Source organism: Myodes glareolus, chromosome 21, assembly GCF_982192425.1.
Source record: "Myodes glareolus chromosome 21, mMyoGla1.1, whole genome shotgun sequence".
Lineage (NCBI taxonomy): Eukaryota > Metazoa > Chordata > Mammalia > Rodentia > Cricetidae > Myodes > Myodes glareolus.
Window position 1 is genome coordinate 19,769,316 of NC_142046.1, and position 27,990 is coordinate 19,797,305.

The window sequence follows — 27,990 nt, forward strand, 5'->3', positions numbered from 1 at the left end:
TGGCTGACTACTCCAACGCCTTCCAACTTCATCTGCCTCGTGGCAGGTGGTGGCAAGTGCGGAGTTACAGCTGATTGTGTGGACATCCCCCTGACGGCTGGAGGACCCTGGTGGGCCTGATAAATGTGGTGCCGCTGTGAATGGAGTTAGCAAGGGTTTGCTCCAGAGAACCTGGAGTGTTCCATTTGTCTCAGGTGGTCTTGACCCAGAGGCCAGGCCAGTTGGAAGAATGCCTCCCATTTGGGTCTACTTGTGTCCCTGACTCATACTTGCCATGTCTTGGGCAGAAGCATCCCACATGCACCCCTGTGTTCTCTGGTGTCATCTCTAGAGCTGGAGATGGTGGCATGCTCAGAACTGTGCTCTGAGTCACTTGGGGGACATGTCTATCTGTTTGAGTTTTCTCTCTTTCGTTTTGAGACAGTCTCTCACTAGAACCCAAAATGTCCTAAAACTCACCATGTAGCCCACACTGGCCTTGAAGTCACGACAATCCTCCTGCTTCAGCTTCTTGTGTCCTGGGATTATAGCCATGAATTTCCACACTTGGCTTCTTGCCAGAGTCCCTAAGGCTGGCGTTGGTTGAGGAACGTATGGGCGCAGTGGAGGAAGGGTCAGGTGCACGATCTTGAGTGTGTACGGAGGACTTGAGTCTTCAGTAGAAGCCAGAAGCTGCAGAACTAAGAGGTGAGGAATGTTCGGGGTACGTCCCGACCAGTAACTGTTTCTGGGGCACCAGGTCCCTCCCCCTCCCCTTCCTTCTTTTTTGAAATACAGTCTGTGTAGCTCTGTCAAACCTGGAAGTCCACCTGTAGAACAGCCTGGCCTTGAACTCAAGAGCTCTACTGAGAGGCAGGGTTCATCCTGTGAACTGCACGTCCCTCTGGGGTCCTTGGAGCCTAAGGGTGGGTGGGTGTCCGTGTAGAGAAGCTCGAAGCCGGTGCTGGGTGGTACTGCTTACTGTCTGTGTCCCCTGTTCTTCCTTAGGTTGTGACGCTGCAGGGGGAGAAAAGAAAAGTTTGATGGAGGCAAGCTGCAAGTCTTGTTTCTCTCCGGACCCCGGAGTGCTTGGGTCTTCTTGATTGACACTAGCAGGGCCCCTTTAGAGTTGTGGCAGACAGTGTGGTCAGGACCTTGTAGTATATGGTGAAGGACTGGGAGCTGCAAAGTTAACACTTCTGAAGGTCAGAATGTGTCGTTAAGGTTTTACAAAGTTGCACTCCTCAGGCTCAGGCTGTGGGCCCTGGCCAGCCTGCAGGAATACCGGCAGCCCCCGGCCGTCTTTGACTCAGGTTCTCATCCATTCAGTTTTGGCCCCCAGCGTCACTCAGTCTTTGTCTCAGTCTGCTTTCTGTTGTAACAGGATACCCGAGACTGGGTGATTACTGAGACTAGAGGATCATTTGGGTTCACGGGGCTGGAAGCCCAAGAGCATGTTACTGGTACCTGCTCTTCGTAGATTCTGCACAGGGCAGGGGCTCATGCCACCCGCAGCTCACACAGAAGGTAGAAGGATGTGTGGCCTCTACCTCAGGTTGCTCTGTGACCCCTCTCTCTCATAGCTAACCTGACCCAGATTAGAGATGGCAATCCACACTTTTTTTTTTAAAGGTTAATTCATTTTTATTTTGTGTGTTTGAGTGTGTGCCCATTTACGTATGTGCACTACATGAGTGCAGTGCCCAGTGATGCCAGCGAAGGCTTCAGAACCCCTGGAATTAGAGTTAGAGACAATTGCCAACTGCCATTTGGTCCTTTTCAAAACGGGTGAGTGTTCTTAACTGCTGAGCCGTTTCTCCAGCCATGGGAAATCCATTCTTGAACACTATGACTCAAGCTCCTTCCCCATGGTCTCACTTCACTGTGCTGCCCTTTGGATTAGGATTTTTTCCTGGATCTAATTTGTTTTTGTTTTTTTGAGACAGGGTTTCTTTATGTAACCCTGGCTGTCCTGGAACTTGCTCTGTAGACCAGGCTGGCCTCAAACTCAGAGCACCTGTCTCTGCCTCCTGAGTACTGGGTTCAAAAGCATGTGCCGCCAGGCCCAGTTAACCCTGAATTTTTTACCCAACAGGTTAGGTGTTGTGTATCTGTGGTGCCAGCTGCTTGGGAGACTGAGGCATGGGATTGCTTGGGTCTAGGAATTTCAGATCAGCTAGAATAATATAATGAGATTTCATCTCAAAAATCACAAATGAAATGGGACATGGTAGCTCATGCTGATAGGCCTAGCATTTGAGAGACTGACAGGAAATTTGCCGAGAGTTCCAGGCCAACCTGGGATACAGAGTGAGTTCCAGGTCAGTTGGGGACCCTGCTTTTCAAAACAAAATCATCAGTAACAGAACAGAAACCCAATCCCAACCCTCTAAGAACAGTTCCCAGTCGTCTCTGCTGTCTCCAGCCCTGTATGCTTGGTCCCTTGCCCCTTCCTGGGACTGGAGGTGGTGTGGGGAGGACATTTTGACCTTCAGTCTAGAGGTAATGATGTTTCTGGAGCCGAGGACCATCACAGGGTCAGAAGAGCTCTCTACAAACTTCTCAGTCCTACCAGTAGAAAATTGACACATTGTGTCCTAAGCCCAGGTCTGCTCTGGCAGAACAGCCCTGCGACACCTGTGTGTTCCCTTGAACTCTATAATTACATGGGCCTGAGAAGGACAGGAGGTAATCTTGGTCTGAGGTAGGCCGTGTGTGATGGGAAATGAGTAAAGAAATTAACTGAGTTGCTTATAGAAGACAGTGTCTGAATTTCCTGAGGGGAGAAGTGAACCCCAGGAGTTGTATTGATAGTGCAGTGCTATTTGATGGTGCCCATGCTGCTTTGGGGGAGGTGTCCCTGGTGCTCAAATATCTGAATAATGCCCCAACAGGGGCCACAGGTGTGATTCCGGGAGAGATGCTGGTAGGGGGGCAGAGGAGGCAGGAGGCCTGACATATGTGGGCACACCCTTGTGTTTGGTAGGACTCAGCTGGGCCAGTGCCATGGCTCACCAGTTGGCCTGCCCAGTACAGACTCATGCTTGCCCCTCCCTTGCAAGGAGGACGGAGGTAAACCTGAGCCTCCAGAGGCCAAGCCACTGGCTCAAGGAAATCAAGTAGATGGTAGAGCTACCACTTGGGCTTGGGGGTCCAAGGTCCTCCATCCTGTTTGCACCGGGGCAGAGGGACTGAGTTCCATTTGCACACTGTGGGGGATTCTGGGTCATGTGGTTCTGCTTTAGGGATGAGGTGCTGGTACTTTAGGACGGAGTATCTTTGGGAAGGAGCTGCTACCCCTGTTCCTATCCCATAAAGGAGGACATAAGAGGTGGAGTGACCTTGTGTGGTCAGACAGGAGGGCTGTCACAGAGGAGCTGGGTCTAGCCATGGCTGTGTCCTGACATTCTCTTAGGGTCCTGCAGATGTCTTGGAGTCTAGTTGCCGTGGACCCCAGCTGGATCAGGTGGCACAAAGACATCAGAGTATCAGTGTGACTGCTGACCACCTCTGGATTCTGCTGCACCTCCCGTGTTCTGCTGATGCCTGTTACCTGAGCCAGCTGTCTTCTGGGTAGGTCAGGTGATCCAGGAAGGGTAAATAAGGCAGGGCAGAGCTCTGTGTCCTGGCTTGAGTGGGCAGCTGTGGCTGGCTTATGGCAACCCTCACCCTTCTCTGGGTCCAGGGTTTCCCTAAGGTTTCAGGCGTCCCTCACTTGTGATCCTGACCAAGGATCTGAGCCCCCAGGTGTGCAGAGTAACAGAAACACAGCCAGTGGCATGTCCCTGCATCTGCCCTAGCTCTGCTTGGGGAGTGGAATGTGTAAGTTGCTCCATTAGCTCTGCCAACTATGTGCCTGCGAGCAGCCCCAACACCATTGCCTCCCAGAGAGAGCCAGTGTTTGCTTGGGTTTCCAGCATCCTGAGAGTGCTGAACTGGCCTCAAGGGCCCCATTTGGCCGGGATCTCTCCTGTAGATTGTTTCCTGTGTCTTCTTTGGTTCTGTGATGTAGGAACACCCTGTTTCTTCCCCCAGGGCTGTTTACCTCCTTCCTTGGTCAGAAGCCCAGGTGTTCATGGGAAAGTATCCTGTGCCCTTGGGGTAGAGGGTCCAGGAGGGGCTGCTGTCTTGGAGCATCACAGGACTGTGTCCTCATCACCTCCTGCAGATGAGTGGTTTTGCCAGGTACAGTTGGCCAGCTCTGAGGTGGTTCTGTTTCTTCTCTCTGCCCCTTCTGTGGTGTCTCTGTTGAGACTCAGGCTGCTACCTGGCCCACAAATTGGAGAACTCAACAAGTGCCCTCTGAGCTAAAGTCTTCTTCTGCAGGGCTGGGCATTGATGCTCTGGGGTGCAGATAAGTTCCTATGACTCTACTTGGCAGTACACTTCCTTTGTGTTTCCTAGGCCCTAGATTGGATTCTGGATGCCTCTAGAGGAGGGCACCCAGGTGGAGCAGCAAGAGGCCCGGGCTCAGAGAAGAGTAGTGTAGAGAGGCTGCACTGAGCAGGGGGAAAGGGGCAGGGCTCCTTGTTCAGTTACTGGGTCTCTACAGAATACAGTGGTCCTTGGATGGTATGCCAGGGTGGGCGTGGCTGATCTTGGCAGCCAGTGTTATATAATCAGCTCAGATCTGAGGGTCTCCCCAGCTTGGGAGCCCCCATAGCAAGGAATGGTTGCTTGCAGCTGTCTAACAGGGCTCCCGTCTGCACAGCTGACTACACTGAGTAGCTTGCAGGTCATTCCCAGAACAATGGGGGCACATAGGGCTGGCTGCTCAACCCACGGTGTGAATCTCAGGGATTTCGCTGAGCTTCAGAGGCCTCCCTAGAGTTTATCAGCTTCTAGGTTTAGAAACTTCCAGTTCCAAGGCAGTTGGAGGAGGTCTCAGGCCCACTCCTCTTTGCTAGTACAGCCATATGAACACGTGGACATTTAGCATAGGCTGGGATTGGGGCTCCTGAGACCAGAGGAATGAGATAGAGGGTCCTCAGCCCCAGGTGCCGTCTGGCCTGGCCCCACTTTCCTACCCTGAAGGCTAGGTGGTCTTTTTGCTCCCTTTTGAGTGGATCTGCCCCTCCATGTCCTTTCTACTGGGCCATAGGGTCCCCTCACCTGGAAGTAAGGAGGACTGGCCACCAGTCCTGCCCTTTAGACTATACTGTGACAATGTCTCTATCATCTAGTTGAGAGCTGGGTGTCTGACTGCCCCTCACTCGCTGCAGAGGACTTCCAGGAACTCTGGATCTTGGCCTGGATGGCTCCCAGAGCTAGCTCAAGGAGGTCCAGTGGCTGAAGCCTTGTGCTTAGAGAAAGTGTCCCGTGCTTAGAATCCAAAGGATGGCACCTACTGCTTTTCCAGCATGGATGGTTGTGTGCCAGCCAGACTGAGTAAGAATCTTGTCTTATCTTGCCATATTATGGCACCCTGGGTAGACACCCCGCTTTTTTCTGGTTTCCTCATCCACCCAAGAGACCTCATTGCCCACTTTAGGGGAGCATCCTGCCTTCTGGGCCCCGAAAAAGGAATCCAGACTTCCACTTGCTGAGTACGTGCAATGCACACGCATGTCTGAGTGGCTTTTAGGATCTGTGCCTTAACTAGTGTGTGCTGTTTTTTTTTTTTTTTAAGTCATGATTGAAGTCAAATTAACATATTTACCTTCAGTGCTCCCGTGGGAACCGTTAGAGAATCTGAGAGGTGCGGCGGCTGCACCGCACTTGTGACAGTGACGCGGATGTCAGCTCTCAGGGGACAGGTGCCTGTGCTTCTCCATGGCTTCCTGACTGCTTGTAGGGTTCGCTGGATGTGGTGAGAGACTAGTCTTCTGTGCACACGTACATGGTCCTGGCTGGGGCTGTGAGGTGATGGCTGAGACTGCTGGCCCCTGCCCGCTGACCCACCATGCTAGTACCTCCCGAAGGTCACTTGGCTCAGCCTGGGCAAGCCTTGGCCTTGCCGTATATGTCTATCCAGTAGGGCCAGGTTCTGTGGTGGTTTGAATGAGAATGGCCCCCATACGCTCATATATGTGAGCTCTCCCAATGGTGGGTCCCCAATTGGGAGAGCTGTTTAGGAAGGACTGGGAGGTGTGGCCTTGTTGGGGGAAGTCTGTCACTTTGAGGTTTCAAAAAGCCCATGCTATTCCCACTTAGCCTTCACTGCCTCCTACTTACAGAGCACATAAGCCCTCAAGTACTGCCCCAGCACTGGGCCTGCCTGACGACTAAGGTGCTTCCTTACATGATGGTAGTGAACTCGCCCTCTGGAACCATCAGCCCTGAAATTAAACAGTGTTCTAAGTTGTCTTGGTCATGGTATCTTAGTGTAGCAATTGAAAAGTAACTAGGGTCTCACCTACCCTCCTTTCTCATGAGTCTTTTTTTAAAATATTTATTTATTTATTATGTATGCAATATTCTGTCTGTGTGTCTGCCTGCAGGTCAGAAGAGGGCATCGGATCTCATTTCAGATGGTTGTGAGCCACCATGTGGTTGCTGGAAATTGAACTCAGGACCTTTGGAAGAGCAGGCAGTGTTCTTAACCACTGAGCCATCTCTCCAGCCCTCTCATGAGTCTTGCATGTTTTGCACCCTGGCAACTTCCGCTCACTCCAGCCCAGGAGCTCCTTACCCCGAGTCCTATCCGGGACTGAGCATGGTTCAGCCTCAGTGTCCCCTCAGAGAGATGGGATACCGCATCTCTTGTGCATTTCTACAGTCAAGGGCTCTACCACTGAACCATATCCCCCTCTTCTTGTGCATTTCTGAGTTAAGGCGCTTCGGCCTTTCCATCACCTGATGGCGTAGTGTTGTTCAGGCTCTGCCCTCACGTGCTGTTCCTTCACAGGCTCTGGCTGCTGGGTTTGGATAGAATTCTGGGGTCTCAGGAATGTAGGGTAACAGGGCTGGGCACAGACGAGGCTGCTCCTGGGCCATGGGGGCAAGTGCCCCAGTAGATACCCGGCACCCACCTCCCACCACCACTTTTTTGTGTTGCTAAAGAGGGGAACCAGGATGAGAGTCTGGGTTCAGTCCCACTATTAGAATAAAAAAAGTGTGAGACCAGGTGTGGTGGTTGGTGCAAGTCTATAATCCCAGCACTCAAGAGGAAGACAGATTTGTGTAAGTCTGGGATCATATTGGTCTAAATTAGCAAGTACCAGGTCAGAGAGAGTTACATAGTAAGACCGTGTCTGAAGAAAAATAGTTGAAGTGTGTGAGAAAGAGGGTGTGTGTGTGTGTGTGTGTGTGTGTGCAAATATTACTGGCTTCTACTTGCTAATATTTGTGAAAGGCTTTTTTGATGTCTGTATTCAGGAGGGATTCAACTTTTTATTTTTACTATTTAAAAATTTTAAATTTTATCTGTAATTTAAAAATATCTATCATTGTGTGTATATTTATATGTGTTTGGGGACGGTACACAGGATGTGGAGGTCAGAGGACAACTTTGTGTAGTTTTGCCTCCACGTGAGTTCCTGGGACGGAACTCAGTTTACCCGCTAAGCCATCTTGCAGGCACTAATTTTCATTTTTAATACCAGTTTTTCACCAAATTGATATTAATTTTATAAAATAGGTTAGGAGCTGGTGTGTAGCTCAGTAGTAGAGTGTGTGCCTGGAGTGACCAAGGCCCTGGGTTGCATCCCCAATACCATGAAAAAGATAGCAAAGTGGGAAGCACCCTGTGTTCTGCAAGGGATGGTGTGCAGGTGTGACCGCCAGTTCTTAGGCATCTCATAGGGAAGCACTTCCTTCGAACTTTGAGGTTTTTTTTTCTGAAAATTTCCAGTTTTCTCGTTTTTGTTTGAACCTGCTCTTTCACGTTGGGTGGATCATACATAGTAGGGTGTTTTTGTTGAAGAGCTGACTGTTGAGCACAGGGTGTCAAGGTGGGTGGTTAGCTTCACATTAGCCTCTGGTAGCAAAGGTCTGTAGTCCTGGCCTTTGTTTTGTTTAGTCAATTTAAACATTCATTCTCTTTTAAAAGCGTTTCTTGGATTTACTTATTTATATATTTATTTATTTGCTTGTTTGTTTAGGGTATGTATGTGGTGGCGGGAGTTGGAGTTGGGCTTGGGGTGTATGTGCTTGTCCCAGCTCCTGTGTGGAGGTCCAAGAACAACTTGGAGCAGGAGTGTCTCTCCTTCCCCAGGGATCAAACTAGGCTGCATCGCCAGTTCTCTGAAGTCTCATTTTCTTTGTTACTCCTAGAGGGCTTTCAGTTTTACTGATTTAAAACGACAAAAGAGGGCTGGAGAGATGGCTCAGTGGTTAAGAGCATTGCCTGCTCTTCCAAAGGTCCTGAGTTCAATTCCCAGCAACCACATGGTAGCTCACAACCATCTGTAATGAGGTCTGGTGCCCTCTTCTGGCCTGCAGACATATACACAGACAGAATATTGTATACATAATAAATAAATAAATATTAAAAAAAAAAGAATTGTGAAGACAGGGACTATTAAATCTTTAAAAAAAAAATAAAACGACAAAAGAAAAAGCAAAAACAAAAAACAAGGGCCCTGCAGTGGTGGGACACACCTTTAATCTCAGCTCTCTGCTCAGGAGGCAGAGGCAGGCGGATCTCTGTGAGTTCAAGGCCAGCCTGGTCTACAAGAGCTAGTTCCAGGACAGGCTCTAAAACTATAGCGAAACCCTGTCTCAAAAACAAACAAGCCCCCCCCCCAATAACTCACAGCATCAACAGAAAGTGGGTTTTGTTTTACTGACTCCCCCGTCCCCCCATACTTTTTCTGTTTACTGTCATAGGTGCCATAGGTGTGTGTTTCTTCATGGCTCTGCTGGCCTTGAAGGGACTTACTCACCGCCCCCCCCCCCACAAGGTTTCTCTGTAGCTTTGGAGCCCCTCCTGGAACTAGCTCTTGTAGACCAGGCTGGCCTTGAACTCACAGAGATCTGCCTGCCTTTGCCTCCCAAGTGCTGAGGTTAAAGGCACTAGACCACAGCCTGGCTTCTTTTCCCTTTAGTTTGACACATGAATCAATTTCTCAGAAATCAGCTGCTTTGTTTCTAAGTGGGAGAATTCTCTGTTGCTTTCTTTGAGTTCCAACTTGATTCCTTTGTGGCAGTTGTCAGAAAGTATTACTGTAATTCCTCTTCTTCCTTCCCCTCCCCTCCCCTTCCCCTGTTCCTGTGCTAAGGATGGTCTCAGGGTGTTTATCATTCATTCATTCGAGATATGAATGAATTTTATTACTCTGTGGCCTAGATTGAGCCTAGAACTCGATGTATTGCCCTGGCTGGCATTAGCCTCCTGAGTGCATCCTTCTGCTTCAGCCTCCTAAGCGTTGGGATTACATGGGCCGCCATGGCTATCATAGTGATTTTTTTTTTTTGATATGTGTGTGTGTCAGTGTTCCATTATTTATTTACTTATTTATTTTGTGACAGGGTTTCTCTTTGTACAATACTGGTTGTCCTGAGACTTGATTCATAGACCACGGTGGCCTGGAAGTCACAGAGATCCGCCCGCCTCTGCTTTCTGAGTGCTGGGATTAAAGGTGTGCACTATCACCACCCTATCACCACCTGCCTTGAGACAGAATTTTTTTGTAACCAGGCTGGTCTCAAACTTGCTACGTGTCCTGATTTGACCTTGAGCTCTTGACATTCCTGCTACTACCTGCTACCCAAGTGCTGGAATTCCACGGTTAAGCCACTATGCTTCCACTGAACCCAGGGTCTTGTAACACTGTGTAAGGCTCTGCCACTACACCACAGCCCCAGCTCAAGTTCAAGTCTTAAGTTTTTTTTTTTTTGCGGGGTGGGGTGGGTGGGGTGGGTGGGGTGGGTGGGGTGGGTGGGTGGGTGGGGAATGGAGATGTTCTCTATTCTGTGGAGTACTCCAAAGGCTCTTGGGACAGTTAAGTCCCAAAACTGCTGCTGGGCGGGGTGGTCCACAAATATTGGTTAGATCCTGATAGTTAACAGTGTTTAGTTCTCGGTGGTGTTGCTGATTTTCTGTTCAGTCGTTGTCATTGGTGGTCAGAGGACTCCTGGAGGCCTCTGGCTCTGCTACTTTCTGCTTCGTGCTTAGAAGTACGAAGGTGTCTGGTGTCCACGTAGAGTGTAGCTGAGTGTTCTTTGTAGGCAGACCCCCCTCCTTCTCCCATCTCTTACTTAGTTTGTTTTAATTTTGAAGTAGCCCCTGCCTTCTTTTGATTGTGTTCGTACGATTTATATTTTTCCTATCCATTTCTTTTTAGCCTGCCTATACTATTATATTTGAAGATTTAAAAAAAAATTTAATTATGTATGTGAATGCCTGTGTGTGAGGTGCCACGGAGGCCAGGGGCATCCATCCCATGGAGCTGAAGTTACAAGCAACTGAGCTACTCCATGTGGTGCTAGGAACCCGACTCAGGGCCTCTTCAAGAGAATACATGCTCTTTAGCACCATATTTGAGGATTTCATATATGTGGTGTAGATCTGGATCATACATTTTTTTATTAGTTAGTTGCATTTATTTATTTGTGTGTTTGTGGGGGTTGAGGGTATACATGCCACAGTACTCTTACGGAGGTTAGAGGACAACTCGTGGGAGCCGGTTTCTCCTACTGTTTGGGTCTCAAGGATGAAACACAGGTCACCAGGCTTGGTGGAAAACACCTTTACTCACTTAGCAATCTTAACAGCCCAGGAGCTTGCTTTGCAGCCGAGTTAGCCTTGAACTCACCGTGTAACTGAGGCTTGAACTCACAGTGTAACTGAGGCTTGCCTTGAACGTATGGTCTTCACACCTCAACTTCTTAGTATCTCCTTTGCTCTCCCACTCCCCCCAGAGTTTCACTGTGTAGCCCGGGCTGGTCTGGAGCTTGCTCAGTAGAGCAGGCCAGCCTCAGATTCATCGATCTGCTTGCCTCTGCTCCCGGGCACCGGACTACATTCGCGCGCCACCACCCTCTGCGTTTTTCCTTTTCGAAACATCTTTATTTATGTACTGCAGAGTCTTCCCATATGGTCATAATTTATGATCCAGGTAACAGTATGATCAGAGTTGTGTAACCTTCCTGGAAATCAATTCAGAACATTTTTATTACTCAAAAACAAACAACTAGGTGGAGCGTTGGTGGCGAACACTGCTTAGGAGTCAGAAGCAGGGGAATCTCTGTGAGTTCGAGGCCAGCCTGATTTACAGAGCAAGTTCCAGGACAGCTAAAGCTGTTACACAGAGAAACCCTGCCTGGAAAAACCGAAACAACCAAACTCTTAGTATGTTTGCCCCAGCCCCAGCCCTGGGCAACCTCTAATCTCTCCGGTCTATCAGTTACCTCTTCTAGACACCACAGTGTGGCCTTGAGTGACTGGCTTTTTTCACTGACTTTTTGTTTTTTTTTAGACAGGATTTCTGTAGCTTTGGAGCCTGTCCTGGAACTCGCCTGCCTCTACCTCCCGAGTGCTGGGATTAAAGGTGTGCGCTACCACCACCCGGCTTCTCACTGACATTTAGGAGTCCTCTGTGGCATTTTATTAGATGTTTTACCTTTCGTTGTGAATCGTATTCTACCATCTGATTTTCCAAATTTCATTTATCTTTCTTTGGTTGATAGATACTTGGGCTATTTCCACCTCTTGATTGTTGTAACCAATGCTTCTAGGAGTCTGCTTTGCAGACTTTTGTGTAGATAATGAGTTTTCTCTTGCAAACACTCCTAGAAGTGGAATTTCTAGGTCATGCAGAAATACAGTTTAACTTTTGGAAGAGTTTGCAGCTTACTTTCCAAAGCGGTGGCAGCATTTCACATCCCACCATGTCCCCACCACGGGCTATCCCCTGCGTCTTTCTCTTTTGTTTTTGGTGCTGGGAATGGAAGCTGGTTACAGGTTAAACCCACGTTTCTGCCCCTCCCCAATCTACCTCTGCAGCTCCTCATTGTGGTTTTCCCTTCAGTGTCCTTGCTAGCTAATGATACTGAGTTTTGTGTGCATACTGGACATATGTGCCTATTCTTTGGCGGGAAGTCTCTTTAGATGCTTTCCTGTTTTATGTATATTCTAGGTATAAGCCACGTCATAAATATGACTAGCAGGTATTCCTTAATAGATTTCTCTCTGTGTGGTTGGCGGTGGGTAGGTAGGTAGTGTGTCCACATGCGTGTATACAGGTATGTGTATGTGGTGGCTACAGGTCTATATCTCGTGTCTCCCCCAGGCACTCTTATCATGTTTTTTGAGACAGTGTCTCTCATTGACCCTAGGGATCTGACTTGGCTATACCGGCTGGCCAGAAAGCCCCTGGGATCCACTTGTCTCTGTGCCTCCCAGTGCTAGGTTACAGGCACATGCTACAGTGACCTGGCTTATGATCCACACAGGTCCTCATGCCTGTCCAGCAAGCACCTTAGCCACTGAGCCATCTCCCCAGCCCTTGCTTAGATATTTGATGCTTTGAGTTCATGGTTGTCTGTCGTGTGAGATAGCAGGCTGCCTGCATCCTCACGTGTGTGCTCACCCCGTGTTCCAGAGCTGAAGGATGAGGAGAAAGTTCTTTTCTCCTTTGAAAGGTCTTAACATCTTTATTAAATCAGCGGCCATGCACATATGACTATTATGACTATGTAGATTAGTCCATTAATCTACACCTGTTTTTTAACAGTACCACACAACCTAAATTACTGTAGCTTAGAGTAGCAGAATGTGTTGTTTGTTTTGAGATAGAGTATCAACAGCTCTGACTGTCCTGGAACTCACTGTTTTGACCAGGCTGACCTCCAGACTCACCTCTGCTTTCCTTGTGCTGGGGTTGAAGGCGTGTACTACCACGCCCAGGCATAAGATGGTTTTAAAAACAGTTTGCTCCCTCTGTGAGCTCGTGAGGGCCCAGCTCTGTCTTGTTTTGAGGCAGTCTCCTGCGGTCCACACCTGCCTTTGTAACTCAAGATGACCTTAAATTCTGACCCACCTGCCGATTAAAGGTTTGCAGCACCATGCCTTGTTCCCTTTTGAAGTTCTTAGTCTTGGTAGTAAAAGAATTTTAAATTTTAAAAGCTGAGCACTGGTGGCAGCTACAGCTTTAATCCCAGAATGTGGGAGGCAGAGGTAGGCGGATCTCTGAATTTGAGGCCAGCCTGGTCTACCGAGCAAGTTCCGGGACAGCCAGGGCTCCACAGAGAAACCCTGTCTACAAAAACAAGCAAAACACATACACAAACCCAAACAAAAAAAGTGTTAAAATGGACTAAGGGAAAATTTTATTTGAGAGAAAAACAACAGAGGCAGGCAAGGTTTACTGTTGGCAGCTGCCTGAAAAAGTGAGACAAAAGGAGAAAGTCAGGATTTGAAGTTAGGATCTGGGATAGCTGCAGATTCAGCAATGGAACTTGGGGCTTTATGAGGGAAGTAGGTGGTTATGTTTCCCCAAGGAAGGCATTCTGGAAACAGCTGTACAGGTAAACAGCAAGGCGGAGAGACTTTCCCTGGACCAGGGAAATCTTCCTGAGGTTATGGGTTTGCGGGGCCTACTTGGCCCCGATGTTTTAGATAGCTTTTTTTTTTTAGTCTCTTAGCACCTGGGATTGATGTTACATGGTTCGGGTTCCATTGTTGCATTTTTGCTTGTCCTAAGCCCAGCAGAACCATCTTATCAGAGGAGACTGCCTGGACCCAGGGTACAGGTGTGGTGTGGTTGCTCCTGTCAACGCTCAGACCTGTCCCTTCCTCCCCGTTTCCTGTCGGGGAGAATGTGTGCTTGGCTCTGCCTCCAGCCAGAAACTACCCCTTATGGCCACAGTGAGAAGGACTGTCTAGCCTTACCTCTTATGTAGGTAAAGGGTATAATGCCAGTGTTGTTCTGTCTTGCCCTAATTTGAACTTTTAGGGCTGGACATTTGGTGACAGAACGGGGTCCTTGGCAGGCATCCATCGTGGTAACAGAGTCCTCTGTCTCTGGAGGCTGTCAGACTTGAACCTAATTCTTGCTTTGTTTTTTTTTTTGGTACATAACCCAAGCTGTCCTGGAACTCACTGTGGTAGACCAGGCTGGCCTCAAACTCACAAAGATCCACGGGCTTCTGTTCCCCGAGTGCTGGGATTAAAGGCGCACACCACCACACCCAGCTTGGGACCACATCGCCCAGGTCTATTCACAACCCAACAGATGCTTGTCCCAGTAGCCTGTGCTGTTCCCAGTGTCAGCTCCCACTCACTCAGGCTCGGTACCCCAGTTTCTGTACAATCTGGAGGTGTCAGCTCGATCCTGCGGCTTGTGAGAGCCACATGAATTGGCCAGTGAGGGCCTCATCACAGCCTTTCCCAAGGGCTTTGGTCGTTGTTTGCTGGAGTAGAATGTGGCGGGGGTGGGGTGGAGGGGCGTTTCCTGAACCTCATTAGCGCAGGGGTGGACAGGTGGTGAGTCTTGGGGCCGAGAGAGACACCTCACTTTCTGGAAAGAGCGGCTGCAGCTGGTGCTGCTGTTAGCTGTTGGAATCCCCCGCCTGAGGACTCCAGTGAGCTAGGCGCTTAGGTTTTTCCTATCAGCAATTACCTTTTATGGCCTGATGTATAACAGCCTGGGCATTGGATGTTTTCTAGTCCCTGGGCCCAGTGCAAGTCCCCAGCCCTCCTTACGGAACTCAGTGGGTGCTACGCACAAGTTCAGCAGGCGAGTTTCCCAGTTAAGACTCCGCTGTGGAACACGAGCAGGCTCTGTGCAGCCTTAATTTGCCCCCCAGGATTCCTGCTGCATTATCCATATTTCCTTTAATTTGTGGGATTTCTAGTAAATGGGCTTAAAAATAGTTCTGGGCCTACTGCCAGGGCAGATGCGGGCGGCAGTCGCTTCACCAACAGTGAGCAGGGTAACTCTTGTGTCTTTGGGTCTGTGCCTCCCACAGGTCCTCCAAGTTGGCCTTTCCAGTACAGGTCAGCATCCCAGTCCTGGGTAGGAAGTCAGGTTGATTCTTGACTGAGGGCCCTAAGTCAAGCTGGGGAAGTGTAAAACATTCTCTCTCTCTCTCTCTCTCTCTCTCTCTCTCTCTCTCTCTCTCTCTCTCCTCTTTGTCTCTCTCTCTCCTCTCTCTCCTCTCTGTCTCTCTCTCTGTCTCTCTCTCTCTCTCTCTTTGTCTCTCTCTCTCTCTCTGTCTCTCTCTCTCTCTCTCTTTGTCTCTCTTGCACGCCCTGGACCTCCTGCACAGAGGCTCGCCTTCCTGGCTGAGAACCATTTCCTTCTGATTGGGTTGGTGGCTGGGACTGCTGACCCTTGGTGCTTTGCTGAAAGACAGATGTTTCTTATTCGGTGTCTACCCGGTTCCAGCAAACCTCTAAGCTACACCCAAATGACAAGTAAGGTCAGGGAGCACTTGAACTGTGTGCTTGGGTCTGGCTCCCAAGCGTGATACCTGCAGGTCGCTGTCTACGCTTAGTTTTGTTGCGATACAAAGCTGATACAAAGCTTTCGTACAGGGCCCCCTTCCCTAGTTCTCGACGGCACAGACGTGGCATGTCCTTCCTGAGACTGCCTGCCGGGACTGGTGTCTTGGACTAAGAGCGGCTGTTGCTCCTCATCCATCCCCTGGCCTCTCTCTCACTCAGCGCTGGTGGCCAGAAGTGCCCTCAGTATGTCTTCTGTTCTCAGCACAAGGAGTTGGCCCTTGGGGCCTTGGTCCCTCCTGATCATCCTGGGAATCGCTAAGTACTACGATCTGTCCCTTTTCTGATGTCCGTTGGGGTACCCTTGATGGGGTTCCAGCAATACCACTGCCCTGAGATTCTGGGATCTGTTTAAATGCCACCCTCAGGTTAGTGCCCTATGTGGTAGTATGGGATCCTGGGTTGGCCCTCACTAACTGGCTTCTGCCCCCACCTCTGGCCCAGAACTTTTTCTCCTGTGGGTCTCCATGCTCTTCTCCCTAAAGGTGGGGGAGTTGTACCTCATCTGCCTGAGCAGGGCTGGAACTTTCAAGGGACCGTGCTGTCATTTGGGGGTGTGGTCTCTTCATTGGATTAGTACTCTGCTTAGCACTACCGTCAAGTTTCCTGGCCCTTCAGTCAGGAATGGCCCCAAGAAGGGAAGCATCTGATTCTCTCAAGATCAACTCCCAGACAAGGCTGTTGGAAGCTCTGACAGGTGTGTGCAGCCAGGTGTGTGGTGTTCGGGGCCCATGGCAGCCCCAAGAGCTTTTCTTCGGTCCAGCGTCTGCTGTTTTCAATGAGAGTGAGGGCTGGGCGTCTGTTGTGGTTCGAGACTGTGTTGGGCCAGGTAGGTGAGGAAATGGAAGGATGCCCGTGGTCCTATTTTGGGGACACGCCATGGTGTGACTGACTCCCCCAAGGTCATTCTTGGGTCCTTTGGGCCTCTGTCACTAGCAGCTACCTTGGGCTTGGTGGAGCTGGGGGCTTCTGGGCTGTGTCCTCCCAGCTGATTTAGTGTTCTGTGTGTCTCTGATTTACATTAGCTTTTTAAGCATAATTAGAAATGCAGGGGATCTTTGTGTCTTACCTCGCCTCTGACTATTTATGGCATGATATGCAGATGAGGAGATCTATGAATATTAAAAATGGGGTGTGCTGGGAAGTGGCTGTCTGTACTGATTGGGTGACCCACAGCCCAGCAGGCGCCTATGCCACCCCTGCCCAGCTCCTGAGATCCAGGTGACCCTCCCCAATGCCTTGGTGGGAAGGGTCAAGGTCACAGGCTGCTGTGGGACCTCTGGCAGGCCCACTAGTGAAAGGGGCGGGCAGAGACGGCTGCCCCTGCTGTCGGCTGTGGAGTACCCCTGGTGGGACCAGGAACAGGGAGTCTGCTTCTCAGGGAGGGCCAAGGGGGCAGGTGCATGCTGAGCTGGCACTGGCTTTTTAAGTTATTAAACTGTGCCCGAGGGAGACACTCTTCAAGCTTACGTTATTTAAATTACAAATACGAGTAGGGAAGATTGTCGGCTCTTCTCAAAACACTGCTTAATTCTTTGGAAACCTTCTGGAACCAGCCTGTGGCTCAGGAGAATTTTGCGGTTGGTCTGCAGGGCTGGGAAGCCAGGGGTCAGATACAAGAGGGGAGGGTGTTGGGCTTGTGTGGGGGCATTCCTGGTGCACTGCACCCCCATCTCCTAGTGATTTACCTATTCTGCAAGACATGCATTATTTCGCTTACTCCAGCCGCTTTCAAGTAAAAGCCCCAGCGCTTAGATCAGTGCTCCCTCTACCTTCCTAATGCCACAACCCTTTAATACAGTCCCTCGTGTCGTGGTGACTCCTAACCTTCAAATGATCACATTTGCTAATTCATATCTGTAATTCTGCTACTGTTATAAATTGTGGGGGAAATATCTGATATGCGCGGGATATCTGACATGCAGCCCCTTGGTTGCAACCTACAGGTTGAGGGCCGCTGACTTAGAAGGACACAGACTGACGGAGACAGGTGACTATGCCTTAGATGGAGCTGTGGACATTAGAAGGTGTTGCCTGCTTGTGCTGTCCCAGCGCATGTAAAGTTCTACTGGGCCATAAGGCCCAGTGCTGTCAGACGCAAGACTGACCATCGTTAGGAGTAGTGATCCTTGGATGTGGGTGGTTATGCTCCATGGACAGCTTATGCTGGGTGGTTGCAGCTCAACCCCCCCCCCCAGTCTCTCTCTCTCTTACACACACACACACACACACACACACACACACACACACACACACATTGGTTTTTTTTCCTCCCTAAGGACTGGCAAAGAGTAGCAAGGGGGAGAAGATTGACAAACCAACTTTTGAATTGGCTTGCTTCCCTTTTCCTTCTGGGAGAGAGAGAGAGAGAGAAAAGAAAAAAGCTTCCAGGCACACATTGGGTTGTGCAGATAAAACAGGCTTTTATGGCCCAGGCCTGTGGTCTGGGGTGGAGGCTGCTCATGAAGGAAAGAGCCTCACTAAGGGGTTTCTGTGGTTCCTCCCTGTTTCTCCAAGGGGACCTATCATATGTTGGAACTGCCTCCTCTTCTGTGACCTAGAGCTGGGGAGATCCCTGTGCCTTTTCTCTTTCCCCAAGTATGGAGGCTGAGATATATATTCTCCTCTTGTGACAGAACCCTGGGGCCCTTATGCCCTTATGCAGTGGTCGCTCTGGTACCCAGAATCCGGTCAGTTGAGCAGGACCAGACCTCACCTCCTTGCTCTTGTCATTTGATGACCAAAGACTCCTATGACCCTGGATATCAAAAGTAGGAAGGCAGGGACTTTGATAATCAGGTGTCCAGGACTCAGGCTCTGGGCCTGCGGCTCCCTGGTCTATGATCCCAGTCTTCTCCCTTGGATCATCTAGAAGGGGGTTCAGATGGGCAAGCAAGCAGCATATGCAGTTAGCTTGATCACCGTGGGAAGGGGCGTTGGCAGCCAAGACCACGTTCTGCAGCCCTTGCTTCTACTTGCCTTGTGTGAGATGCTGAAGATTTCCATTAGCAGCAAGGCCTAGGGCAGCCCAGCTCTGCCTGATGGCATTTTAAAAGTTTAATGCAAACCTCAGGGCCAACCTGGTGCCTCACCCAGCTCTTGGAGACCTGAATACTCCCAAGCCAGCAGCCAGGATCCTGGGAGGGTTAACCCAGCGCTCTGGTGCCCCCCCCCCTCAATATTCCCCTGTGATGGCATGCCTAGTCAGCTGTTGGGAAAGAAGCAGACTCCCTTCCCTAGCCTACACTGCCACAGAAAGGGGTTTTTCTGCTGTCTTCCCTGAGCTCGTGCCAGGCTGTGTTCCTGGAACCCCACATGCTCCTGCCTATCTGTGTCCTCTGGTAGCCTCCATCTGCAGTCCCTCCTGGGGTTGATGCCTTGCACAAACCTTCTGGTGTTTCTGGCCCGACTGGGATGGCAAGCCTGCCTGGGTAGGGTTTCCTTGTGATACCTTCTTCCTTCCTTGGCAACTGTGTGGTGGTACCTGTGTGTTTGTTGAGGTCCAGAACTTCTTATTAAATTGACAAAATTAAATCCTGCAAAATAATTTAATTTCTCTCTCCCTCCTTCCCTTGCTGGTAGTCATCATGCAGACGCACCAAGCACCATCTTCCCCAGTGCTGTGCCACTGTCTAGCAAGTTCCTAGAGTCCTTGGTAGGATGGAGGAGTTTCTGCCAGATTCTAGACAGGACCTCCAGACCCTGGAGCTGACACTGATTTGGCCGGTTGGCCGGTGCTTATTGGTGAGCTTGTCCCGTCCCTGGAGATACCCTTGGAGTGGTTTTTGTGCCTGCCAGATGTTTTGTGCCTTTGCTCCCCAGAGGCGTCGTTCTAAGACCTGGGTATACCTGGAGTGCTGCGTTGATGAAATCCGTGTTCCCATTGGAATCTTTCCTTGGACATGGATGAATCTCCTCTGCTTGGGAGCTGAACTCTGGCGATACACTGCCTGGCCCCTGTGTGCAAGTGTATCTGGATGTAGTTCTAGAACCTTCACCTCTGTCCCTAATACCCCGCTCATCAGTTTGCTTTCCATATCGACCTGTTGGTTTTGGTGCTTTCAAGGGACTGTTAGGACCCTAGCCTCCCTTGGGGAATTATCTACAAAGACCTCACCCATCTCCTATTCTGGAGATTTCTGGGAACTCCCAGGAGCCTCTGCTGTGTGGGGCTAGGTACCAAAGGTGAGACTAGCAGTAGGGATTGTGCTTGGCTTTGGGATGTTTTCCTGGGTTTCCCAAAGTGGGGTCCATCCTGATCATTTCTCAGTGCAGGATGGATGTGAGGATGGATGGGGTAAGCAAAGGCAAAGACTGCCAATTTACTGCTTGACTCTAGAAATTTCCATAAGCAAACAAATATAGCAGAGCTCACCGTGAGAGAGGAGCCCTGCTGGTCAAGGAGGGAGACAGGGAAACTGAGTTCCAGAAGGCCCAGAGGTTGCAGAGCACAGCTGGACACCACTATATAGTGTGAGTGTAGAGAGAGGAGGCCTTGGTGCTGGAGTCAGGCTCTGGCCTTCCCTCCAAGCCGCCCTTTGGCCCACTTAGGTGCAAAGCTCCCTCATCCTCTAGCTTCAGCCTAGGGTCAGCCCTGGCTAGTCTTACTTTCACGGTTCTGGAGTGGAAGCCAAGCCTTTATTTGATTCTTTTCTCCTAAAGTTCAGCTTTGTTTTCGCCCCAGCCAAGGCTTCTAAGAAAGCAACCTAAAACCAGCCCCGGTCTGGTTCTCGCAGGCTGGGTGCAGGCGTCAGCCTTGCCAGCACAGGTGGTCTGAGGACAAGGTAGCAAATGAGCCAGTTGTCCTCAGTCCCAGGGGACCTTCTGGGAGAATAATGGCCCCCTTTCTGCGTGAGCTGGACTGGCCCAGGTCCTGGGCACCAGCCCCTGAGGTATGGACACAAATGTCCCACCTGCTCAGGTCAAAGCGAATCGTAGACATCGTCAGTCTACATAGTAGCAGGCCCACGCTGCGGGCTTTGCAGAGGGGTCCACCCTGACCCCCAGTGCATAGCTGACACCTGAGACTGCAGGTCATAGGAAATGGCTGATTCTGGCAGGACATAGAATTTCAACTTGGCCCACAAGCCAGGCAGGGCCCATTCTTTTGGAAGGGGCTGATCCCAGGAGCTTTACTCTGTCCTCTGATTCTTTGTCCCTGGTTACTGATCAGCTTAGCCCTGGGTATCGGGACCCTACTGGAGCTGGGTAATACGCAGCTTTGCTGGCTTCTGTCCCCCTGGCCAGGTTTCAGGAGAGCCTCTGGTTGGTTGGGGTTGCCTGTGGTGGGTGCTGAAGCCCTTTTGTCTTCTGTGCTATGTCCCTGAGTAGCACAATCCCTGTAGTCAGGCCCAGCAGCCAGCCAGTGGCCCATACAGCCCTGAGCACGCCTAGTTCTGTCCAGGACGGACTTATGAGGCCTGTTAGGTTTCTTAAGTAGGAAAGTGGAGGGTCTGTTCTGGGTAGGGTATGGCCCAGAGGTGACCCCGTAAAACCCTGGATCTCCTGGCCTTGAAACAGCCCTTCAGCCGGCCTGAACACTAGTTAATAGCTTCCAAGTCCCAGTGAGCCTCACGGCCATCCCGAGGGTCCTCATTACCTTCCTTTAGGAGGCAAAGAAGATTTGGAGAAAGGCTTGGAGGGCTTTGCAGGCTGAGCAGCTTCCACACCTGGATTTCCTCCCATCTCTGTTCAGCGGCTTTTTGTCTGGAGCCCACAGTGTGTATATAGGGAGGTGCCAGATGGCTCTTTTTTTTTTGTTCTCTTGGTGCCTTGGAGGGTACACCGGGAATGAGGGACCGTTAATGTTGCCACCTCCTTCCAGCCTGTGTCACCTTGACGGCATTGCTCAGTAGACATCACCATTGCTACCTTGACCCTGTCCAGCTTTGCAGGTGGAATATTTTTTTTTTCTTCTGGAAGCACATTAGTGACAGGTGGGGGAAATTGATGTAGGCTACCGATGTAGCTCTCCCGAAGGTCCTTGCAGTTAAGCAAACAGTGTAAGCCTCTAGGAGGTGCCTACCCTTTGCACAAGCAGAGCCTGGCTGCGCCTTCCCAGAAAAAGACCTCAGAAAGGGCAGAGAGACACCTTAGACAGGCTGCATAGCTGGTCTTCATTTCCAAGATGTGTTTCAGGGAGACCAAAGAGCAGACAGGCTTCAGCTCTGCAGGGGTCTGCCTGGCCACAGAGTTGTTCCTTTCTTAAAGAATCACTCAGGGATAAGAAGATGGGGGTGGGCTGCGGGCGAAGTTCTGGACCCACAGGGCCTACTGTGGCCCATCAGGGTACCCAGGTGCATGGCTCTGAGGCCCTGAGGAGAAGTGGGGGAGGTAGCTCCAGGGTCCTGACCCTTCCCAGTCTGTGCCTTTTTAGGACCCCTCTGGCATCCTCTTTCCTGCTTCCCCCTCTCCTGGCTGAGCTTGAACCCCTTCCCCACGTTGGTTCTGCCATCCATCCTTCCTCACTCCCTAGCCCACCCTGCCCTGCCTTCTGCCCAGCTTCTCGCTACCCAGGAAGAGTTAAGCTAGATGCACTGCCAGCTCTGCAGACTGTTTGGAATAGTTTAAATGCTTTGACACTGGGTCTGTACAGGATGGCAGAGAGGCAGTTTACTGGGTAATTCATATGCAAAACTGCACTATAAATTTCCAAGCTGTCTCAGTTGCCGTGGCACCACGAAGCATTTCTCCACGTACAGTACAGTATTTCTGCCATCTTTGTTTGCATTGCAGTGAGTCATCAAAAGTCTGTCTTGCACCAACACCCGGAGCCGTGCATTCCTCTGGCACCAACGCGCCACTGTTTTTAAAGCTGGGGCTGGGAGCTGGCATTTACTTCAGCTCCCAAATCAAAGGCGGCTATTCATTCCCGAGAGCTGCCTGGATGTTCGTCTGCATCCGGCTGCTTCATTGAGATGCTGTGCGCTGCCCGGGAGAGCCGGCCTGGGTGCAGCTGAGCTGCGGCCGCCGAGCCCAGCGCCCAGCTCTCTGCCACCCCCCACCCCTCCTGCAGGGCTCCTCACACCCTCCCCACCTCAGGGTTCCTTGCTGCATTCCCCGAGCAGCTGGCGGGCCGGCGTGCGGGAGCCTGCTGCCAGGCTGAGCGGGCAGTGTCTGCTGCCGGCCACAGCCGCTAAAGGTAGGTCTTTCCTCTCCGGCTGATGCCTGCGGGCCAGCTCAGCAACTTCTCCGCAGCGGGGGCACTGCGGGACGCCCCGGCGCTGCGCCCACCTGCCCAACTCCTGGCGCAGGGTGGCTCCGCCCTCCTCTTCAGCCACCCGGCGCCTCTGCGGCCGCCCGCACTTTCCTCCGTGGGACACAGCGGCCCTTTGTGCGGCTCTGCAGAGTTGGGCCAGGGCCTGCGCCTTCTCCGGCCACCCCCACCCGCCATCGGCAGTGTCCTGTGCTGATAAACAGTGGCAGCCTGCCCCCACCCCTGCCCCCTGGCGGGTTTAGTCCTGAGACCCTTCTAGTTACCTGGGCTGGGACCAAGCCAGCAGGGATTGGCCAGTTTTGGAAGTGGGGCGGAGGGAGGGCGCACAGGCGCGAGGCAGCTCTGCGACAAGCGCCAACTCCTTTTGCATCCCTGAGGGCGCTCAGGACCTGGGTCCGGGTTTGGGGAGCCGGGAGCCGCCAGGAAGCCCAAGGTGCACCCATAGCTCTTCCACCCAGCAGTTAAAGAGGTCTGTCCCCAAGGGAAGAGTGGAGGAAGGAGCCCACAGAGTTCTCCCGGCCTTAGTCCACCTTCCTAATGCTCCTTTCCCTTCTTGTCCGTCAGAGGAAGCTTGAAGCTGAGCAAGGGATGTGGGAGGAGGGCTGCTGCTCTGCAGTTCCTCAGAGTGCCCTCCGCAGGCTGCTCAGCCGGCAAAGAGAAAACAAACCTGAAACTAAAGCCCTCTCTGCTCTGGGACGTTCTTCCCAAGGAAGGCAGTGTGCAATGAGGGGCTTATAGGCTCAGGGAACTTTTTCCCTCTAGAGATCAATTTTGGGCTTTGTCCTGTTCTTACCCCTCCCATCACAGCCAGTGACTTGTCTGTCTAGTTCACTCCCTGTCTTCTTCTCTGGAGGCTTCGGGCCTCTGTCCGGTGTCCTCTGCGGAGATGCGGAGATGGGAGAACGAAGCCCTCCCCTCAGAGTTGTTGGGAGCAGTCCATGGGTGCTGAGGATAGGGTAGGTGACGGAGGTGCCTGTCCTGCTTCCAAGCCAGGATCAGAATTCTGAGCAGCTCACCCCAAAGCCCTTGGTGTGTGTGTGTGTGTGTGTGTGTGTGTGTGTGTGTGTGTGTGTGTCGGGGGGGTTATAGCTAGGGAGAGTGCCTGATCAGGGCACTGTCCTTTGCCTTGTCAGAGGCTGGGAACTGGTTACTAGATGGGATGGGGGCTTCTGGCAGTTTATTGACCATAGTGTCCCCTCCCCCCACAGATGTGCCTCATCCAGTCTGCCCCACGCTGAGTCTGAAGCCCACCCAACCCCGGCACCCGCCATGTCTCAGATGCTGCACATCGAGATCCCCAACTTCGGGAACACAGTGCTTGGCTGTCTGAATGAGCAGCGCCTGCTGGGCCTCTACTGTGATGTGTCCATTGTGGTCAAGGGCCAGGCCTTCAAGGCCCACCGTGCAGTCCTGGCCGCCAGCAGCCTCTATTTCCGAGACCTCTTCAGTGGTAATAGCAAGAGTGCTTTCGAGCTGCCGGGCACTGTGCCGCCTGCTTGCTTCCAGCAGATTCTGTCCTTCTGCTACACGGGCAAGCTCACCATGGCGGCCAGTGAGCAGCTCGTGGTCATGTACACAGCAGGCTTCCTGCAGATCCAGCACATCGTAGAGCGGGGCACAGACCTCATGTTCAAGGTGAGCTCACCCCACTGTGACTCGCAGACCGCCATGATTGAGGATGCCAGCTCAGAGCCCCAGAGTCCCTGCAACCAGCTGCAACCGGCCACTGCTGCCTATGTCGCATCCCCTTCCGTGCCCATCCCGCTTCTGACCCGTGTAAAGCATGAAGCCATGGAGATGCCACCTGCCACTGGCCCGGGCCTGGCTTCTAAGCGCCCACTGGAGACGGGCCCTCGAGATGGTGTGGCCGTAGCTACAGGTGCTGCCGGGACGCCTGGCACAGCCCCTCTGAAGCTGCCTCGAGTCTCCTACTATGGTGTGCCAAGCCTGGCCACTCTCATCCCCAACATCCAGCAGGTACCCTATCCCCAGGGGGAGCGGACCAGTCCTGGGGCCAGCAGCCTACCCACCACTGACAGCCCCACCTCCTACCACAACGAGGAGGATGAGGAGGATGACGAGGCCTATGATACCATGGTGGAGGAGCAGTACGGCCAGATGTACATTAAGGCCACAGGAAACTATGCAGGTAACACATGGCAGGGCCTGGCAAACAGCCTACAGAGGGTATGTTGCATAGTGGGCCTGTATGATGATGGCAGCCTGGTGTAGAAGGTCACTGTGCTGTGTAGGCGAGGGCTATGGGCTGGGAGCCTTAGGCAGGAGCTTGGACCCTTTGCAGGAGGTGATGGACACTAGTCTGCCAGAGTTGTGGCATAGTGAGTGTGCAGAGAGTTTCTGCCTGGCATTTTGAACAAGGGACGGAGCTGAAGGTCTCTGGCCCAGGAGTCCCCTTCGGGTTTAATGAGTCTTGCACTTTTGTGTTAGTGTTTCAGAACTGGGCTTTGGCCTTGCTGGATCTGCATAGATAACTTCTGTTTCCTTTTCATGGTGAGGACTGTAGCTGGTTTTCTCCTGATAGCAAGATGCATGCTAGCCACTGTACTGGTCAGGGTGGACAGACCCACTCCAGGGAATCCACCAGTGTGTGGGGGTCTTCCACCCCTGCTGACCACCAGTTAGGAGGCCAGGGAAGGACCAAAAACCTTTGGTTTCCGGACCCCAAGGCTTGGCGGTTTCTGTAGTGTAGGAGCTGTTACTATAGTCTCTTTTCCACACCACACTGATGGCTGAACACAACTCTGCAGGGGGTCTGCTTGCTGGGATTCCATGGAGCCAGGAAAGGGTCTGATCTCACTTGTCCCCCAAGACCTGCCTCCTGGGGTAGCTTTGGCTATGGAGTTTTGGGAGAGTGGGACCAGAGCAAAATATATCCAGTATCCCATGTGTTGAGAACTTGCTCTTCGATGCTTGACCAGTCAAGACTCCATAACCTTGCCTGCAGAGACAGTTGTTGCTTCAACAGGTTTTCTGAGGAGCCAGTTGGACAGTGGCCTTGGAAGGTTTTGCAGAGTGGAACACTTCAGCTCTCTTGGTTCACAGACAGTTCTGAGTTTTCGGGGCTGTGGGCAGAGATCTCACCAAGGCTGTTCTGTAGGGCTTGGATATCAGGAGGGAATCCTGCCTGACCCATTTTGTGGCGATGGGGTGGACTGGGAAACAGGCTGTGGGGCCAGCCGTGCTCTGTTGGCCCCTGTGCACAGTCTAGGTTTCCTTGCGTCTTTCTCCTCGGCAGGCCTGTAAGTGGGGCAGAGAAGGGGGTGTGCGATTTCTTGGTTAAAATCTAGGTTATTGGTAGTGACGTTGCCACACTGGGCGTGCTTGGGAAGCGAGCCATGGGATGAGCAGGTAGGAAAGACCTGGCCCTGACTGACCATGGAGCTGCAGGCTCCCTGGGTCTGGCCTTGTCTGGGGATAGACTTGTGCCCACCACCTGGGGGCTGGTCACCCGTTGCTCCCTGCTCAGGCAAGACGCCGAAGTCTGAGTTGCTGTGCTCGGGACTCTTCGCAGGTGCTCCTACAAAGAGTCTTTTTGGGTTCAGTTTCCCAAGGGAGGGGCTGGCCAGTGCTATGCAGGGACCCACAGTCTGCTGTCCACTCTGTCCTGTGCGTAATGGCTGCTAGGACCCCCCTCACCACCCTTTTTTTTTTTTTTTTAAGGAACCGTTCGCAGTGTGCTTTGCTGTACCGCTCAAAACAGCACCTCTAAAACCAAGCATGATGACTCCGTAATTCTAGCACTAGGAGGTGGAGGCAGAGGTTCAGAACTTCAAGGTTATTGGCTACACAGGGAGTTTGAGGCCAGCCTGGGATACCTTAGACCCTGTCTTAACCGCCTCCGCCTCCCTAAATAATGCGGCACCCTCGTAACTCAGCCCTGCTGTGCCTTGAGCCATTTTGTCCCCTCCCTCTGACTCCTGATCTTAGTTGTCAGGCATTGCTGTTAGAAGGGAGGCCACTGAGAAGCTCTGTGGCAGGACAGAGCTCCACCCTCCCAGGCTTGACTGTCTCAGTTTACACAGCAGGATAACCCGTCTCTGCTTCCTGCCCACCCCACTTATCTCAGCCTGCAGAGGGTTACCCTTCTAGTGCCCTAGACTTTCATAGCAGGGCAGCGGGCAGAGGAGCTTGCTCCGGGCCCTGCTGTGCTGGTAATGGGCACTTGGGATAGACACGTAGTCATAGAGAAAGACCAAGAGAGGACAGGCCGAAGATGTCCAATATCACTCCCTTTGGGCTGCGGGTAATTCCTCTCCAGGAGTAAAGCACACACAATTGTACACTCTTGGAGCCATGCTCCCCAAGCTAGAGAGATTGTCAGTTGTCTGCCTCCAGTGCAGCAGGAGACTGATGTGCCAGTCCTGCATCCCACATAGCCAAGGATACAGACAGAGCCACGGCCCAAGCCACTTCCCTTCTCCTCCCTCACCCCGACCCTGTCCTTCCCCAGCACAGGAAGCTTATCTGAGCTCTCAGGGCTCCGGGCTGGGTTATGTTGTCTACACGCAGACAGTGAGCCAAGAGTGAGAGGCTGCCTTAGTCACAGCCGCAGACCCAGCGGGGCAGTGTGGGATCTGATCTGGGGAGACCAAGGGACCTGGTTGCGCTCAGGTTTTACTCACACGGCCTTCTGTTCATCTTCTGGGGTAAAATCTGTGCCCCCGCCCCTCTTCCCATAGTGGTAGAAACAGGCATGCTGCCACTTCACTTTCTGGGAACCATAGTAGGTACTGAGCTGTGGTCAGGTCAAGGTCATGCCAACTTAAGGAGGTTCTTATGATAGGGCAGGTTAGGGAGGTTAGACTAAGAGAGCATGGTAGTGACCGGCTCCAGCAGGCCTCCTTGTCCTGTCCCATGGGAAATCCTGACCCAGGCCACCGAGCTCCCCATGCTGTGCCTTCCCCCAACCCTTCAGGGCACTGATGGCAAGGCCAACTCCTCTGTACCCTGGAAAATGCTCAGGTGTTGCTACCAGCTGCTGCTCTCTAGAAGTCTGAGACAAAGCCCTGCATCTTTCTGCTGAGGGCACCTACTACTGGCTTCTGCCCATTCTCCTGACTCATGTGCTAGAATTGCAAGCCTGAGTCTGGCTTACTAAGATTCTGTCTGCCTAAGCCGGTATGCATGTGCTCTTCACATTCCCCTCTCTGGTTCCCCTTTGTGTGAGATGTGAGGTAAGTGGAGAGCTTGTTTTTTCCATATGGATGTTTGGAATTGTACTGAATTCACACCTTCGAGAAGGCTTGTTCTGGAGTTCTGTTTCTGCCAAATTCCCCGCTGACTGAGTAACCTTAGCTTTAAATAAGTTCCCTACATTGGGTGTGAAGCAAAGCCCTTTGTGTTTCCTATTCAAAACTATTTTGCTCTCCTTGCCTTTATTGGTGTC

The 27,990-nt window shown here is 51.8% G+C and overlaps 1 protein-coding gene across 2 annotated transcripts in view; it reads left to right on the forward strand.

The window, feature by feature from the left end:
- Positions 1 to 27,990, forward strand: part of Nacc2 (NACC family member 2) — a 67,898-nt gene that overhangs the window by 11,784 nt on the left and 28,124 nt on the right. The window contains exons 1-2 of one of the 2 annotated variants that reach the window (XM_048452713.3): positions 22,367 to 22,508; positions 23,792 to 24,732. In XM_048452713.3, coding sequence (XP_048308670.1) covers positions 23,853 to 24,732 — 880 coding nt within the window. In that variant the 5' untranslated portion in view covers positions 22,367 to 22,508; positions 23,792 to 23,852. Of the gene's footprint in view, positions 1 to 22,366; positions 22,509 to 23,791; positions 24,733 to 27,990 lie in introns of those variants that run through there. The other variant, XM_085681526.2, reaches the window with a different exon arrangement.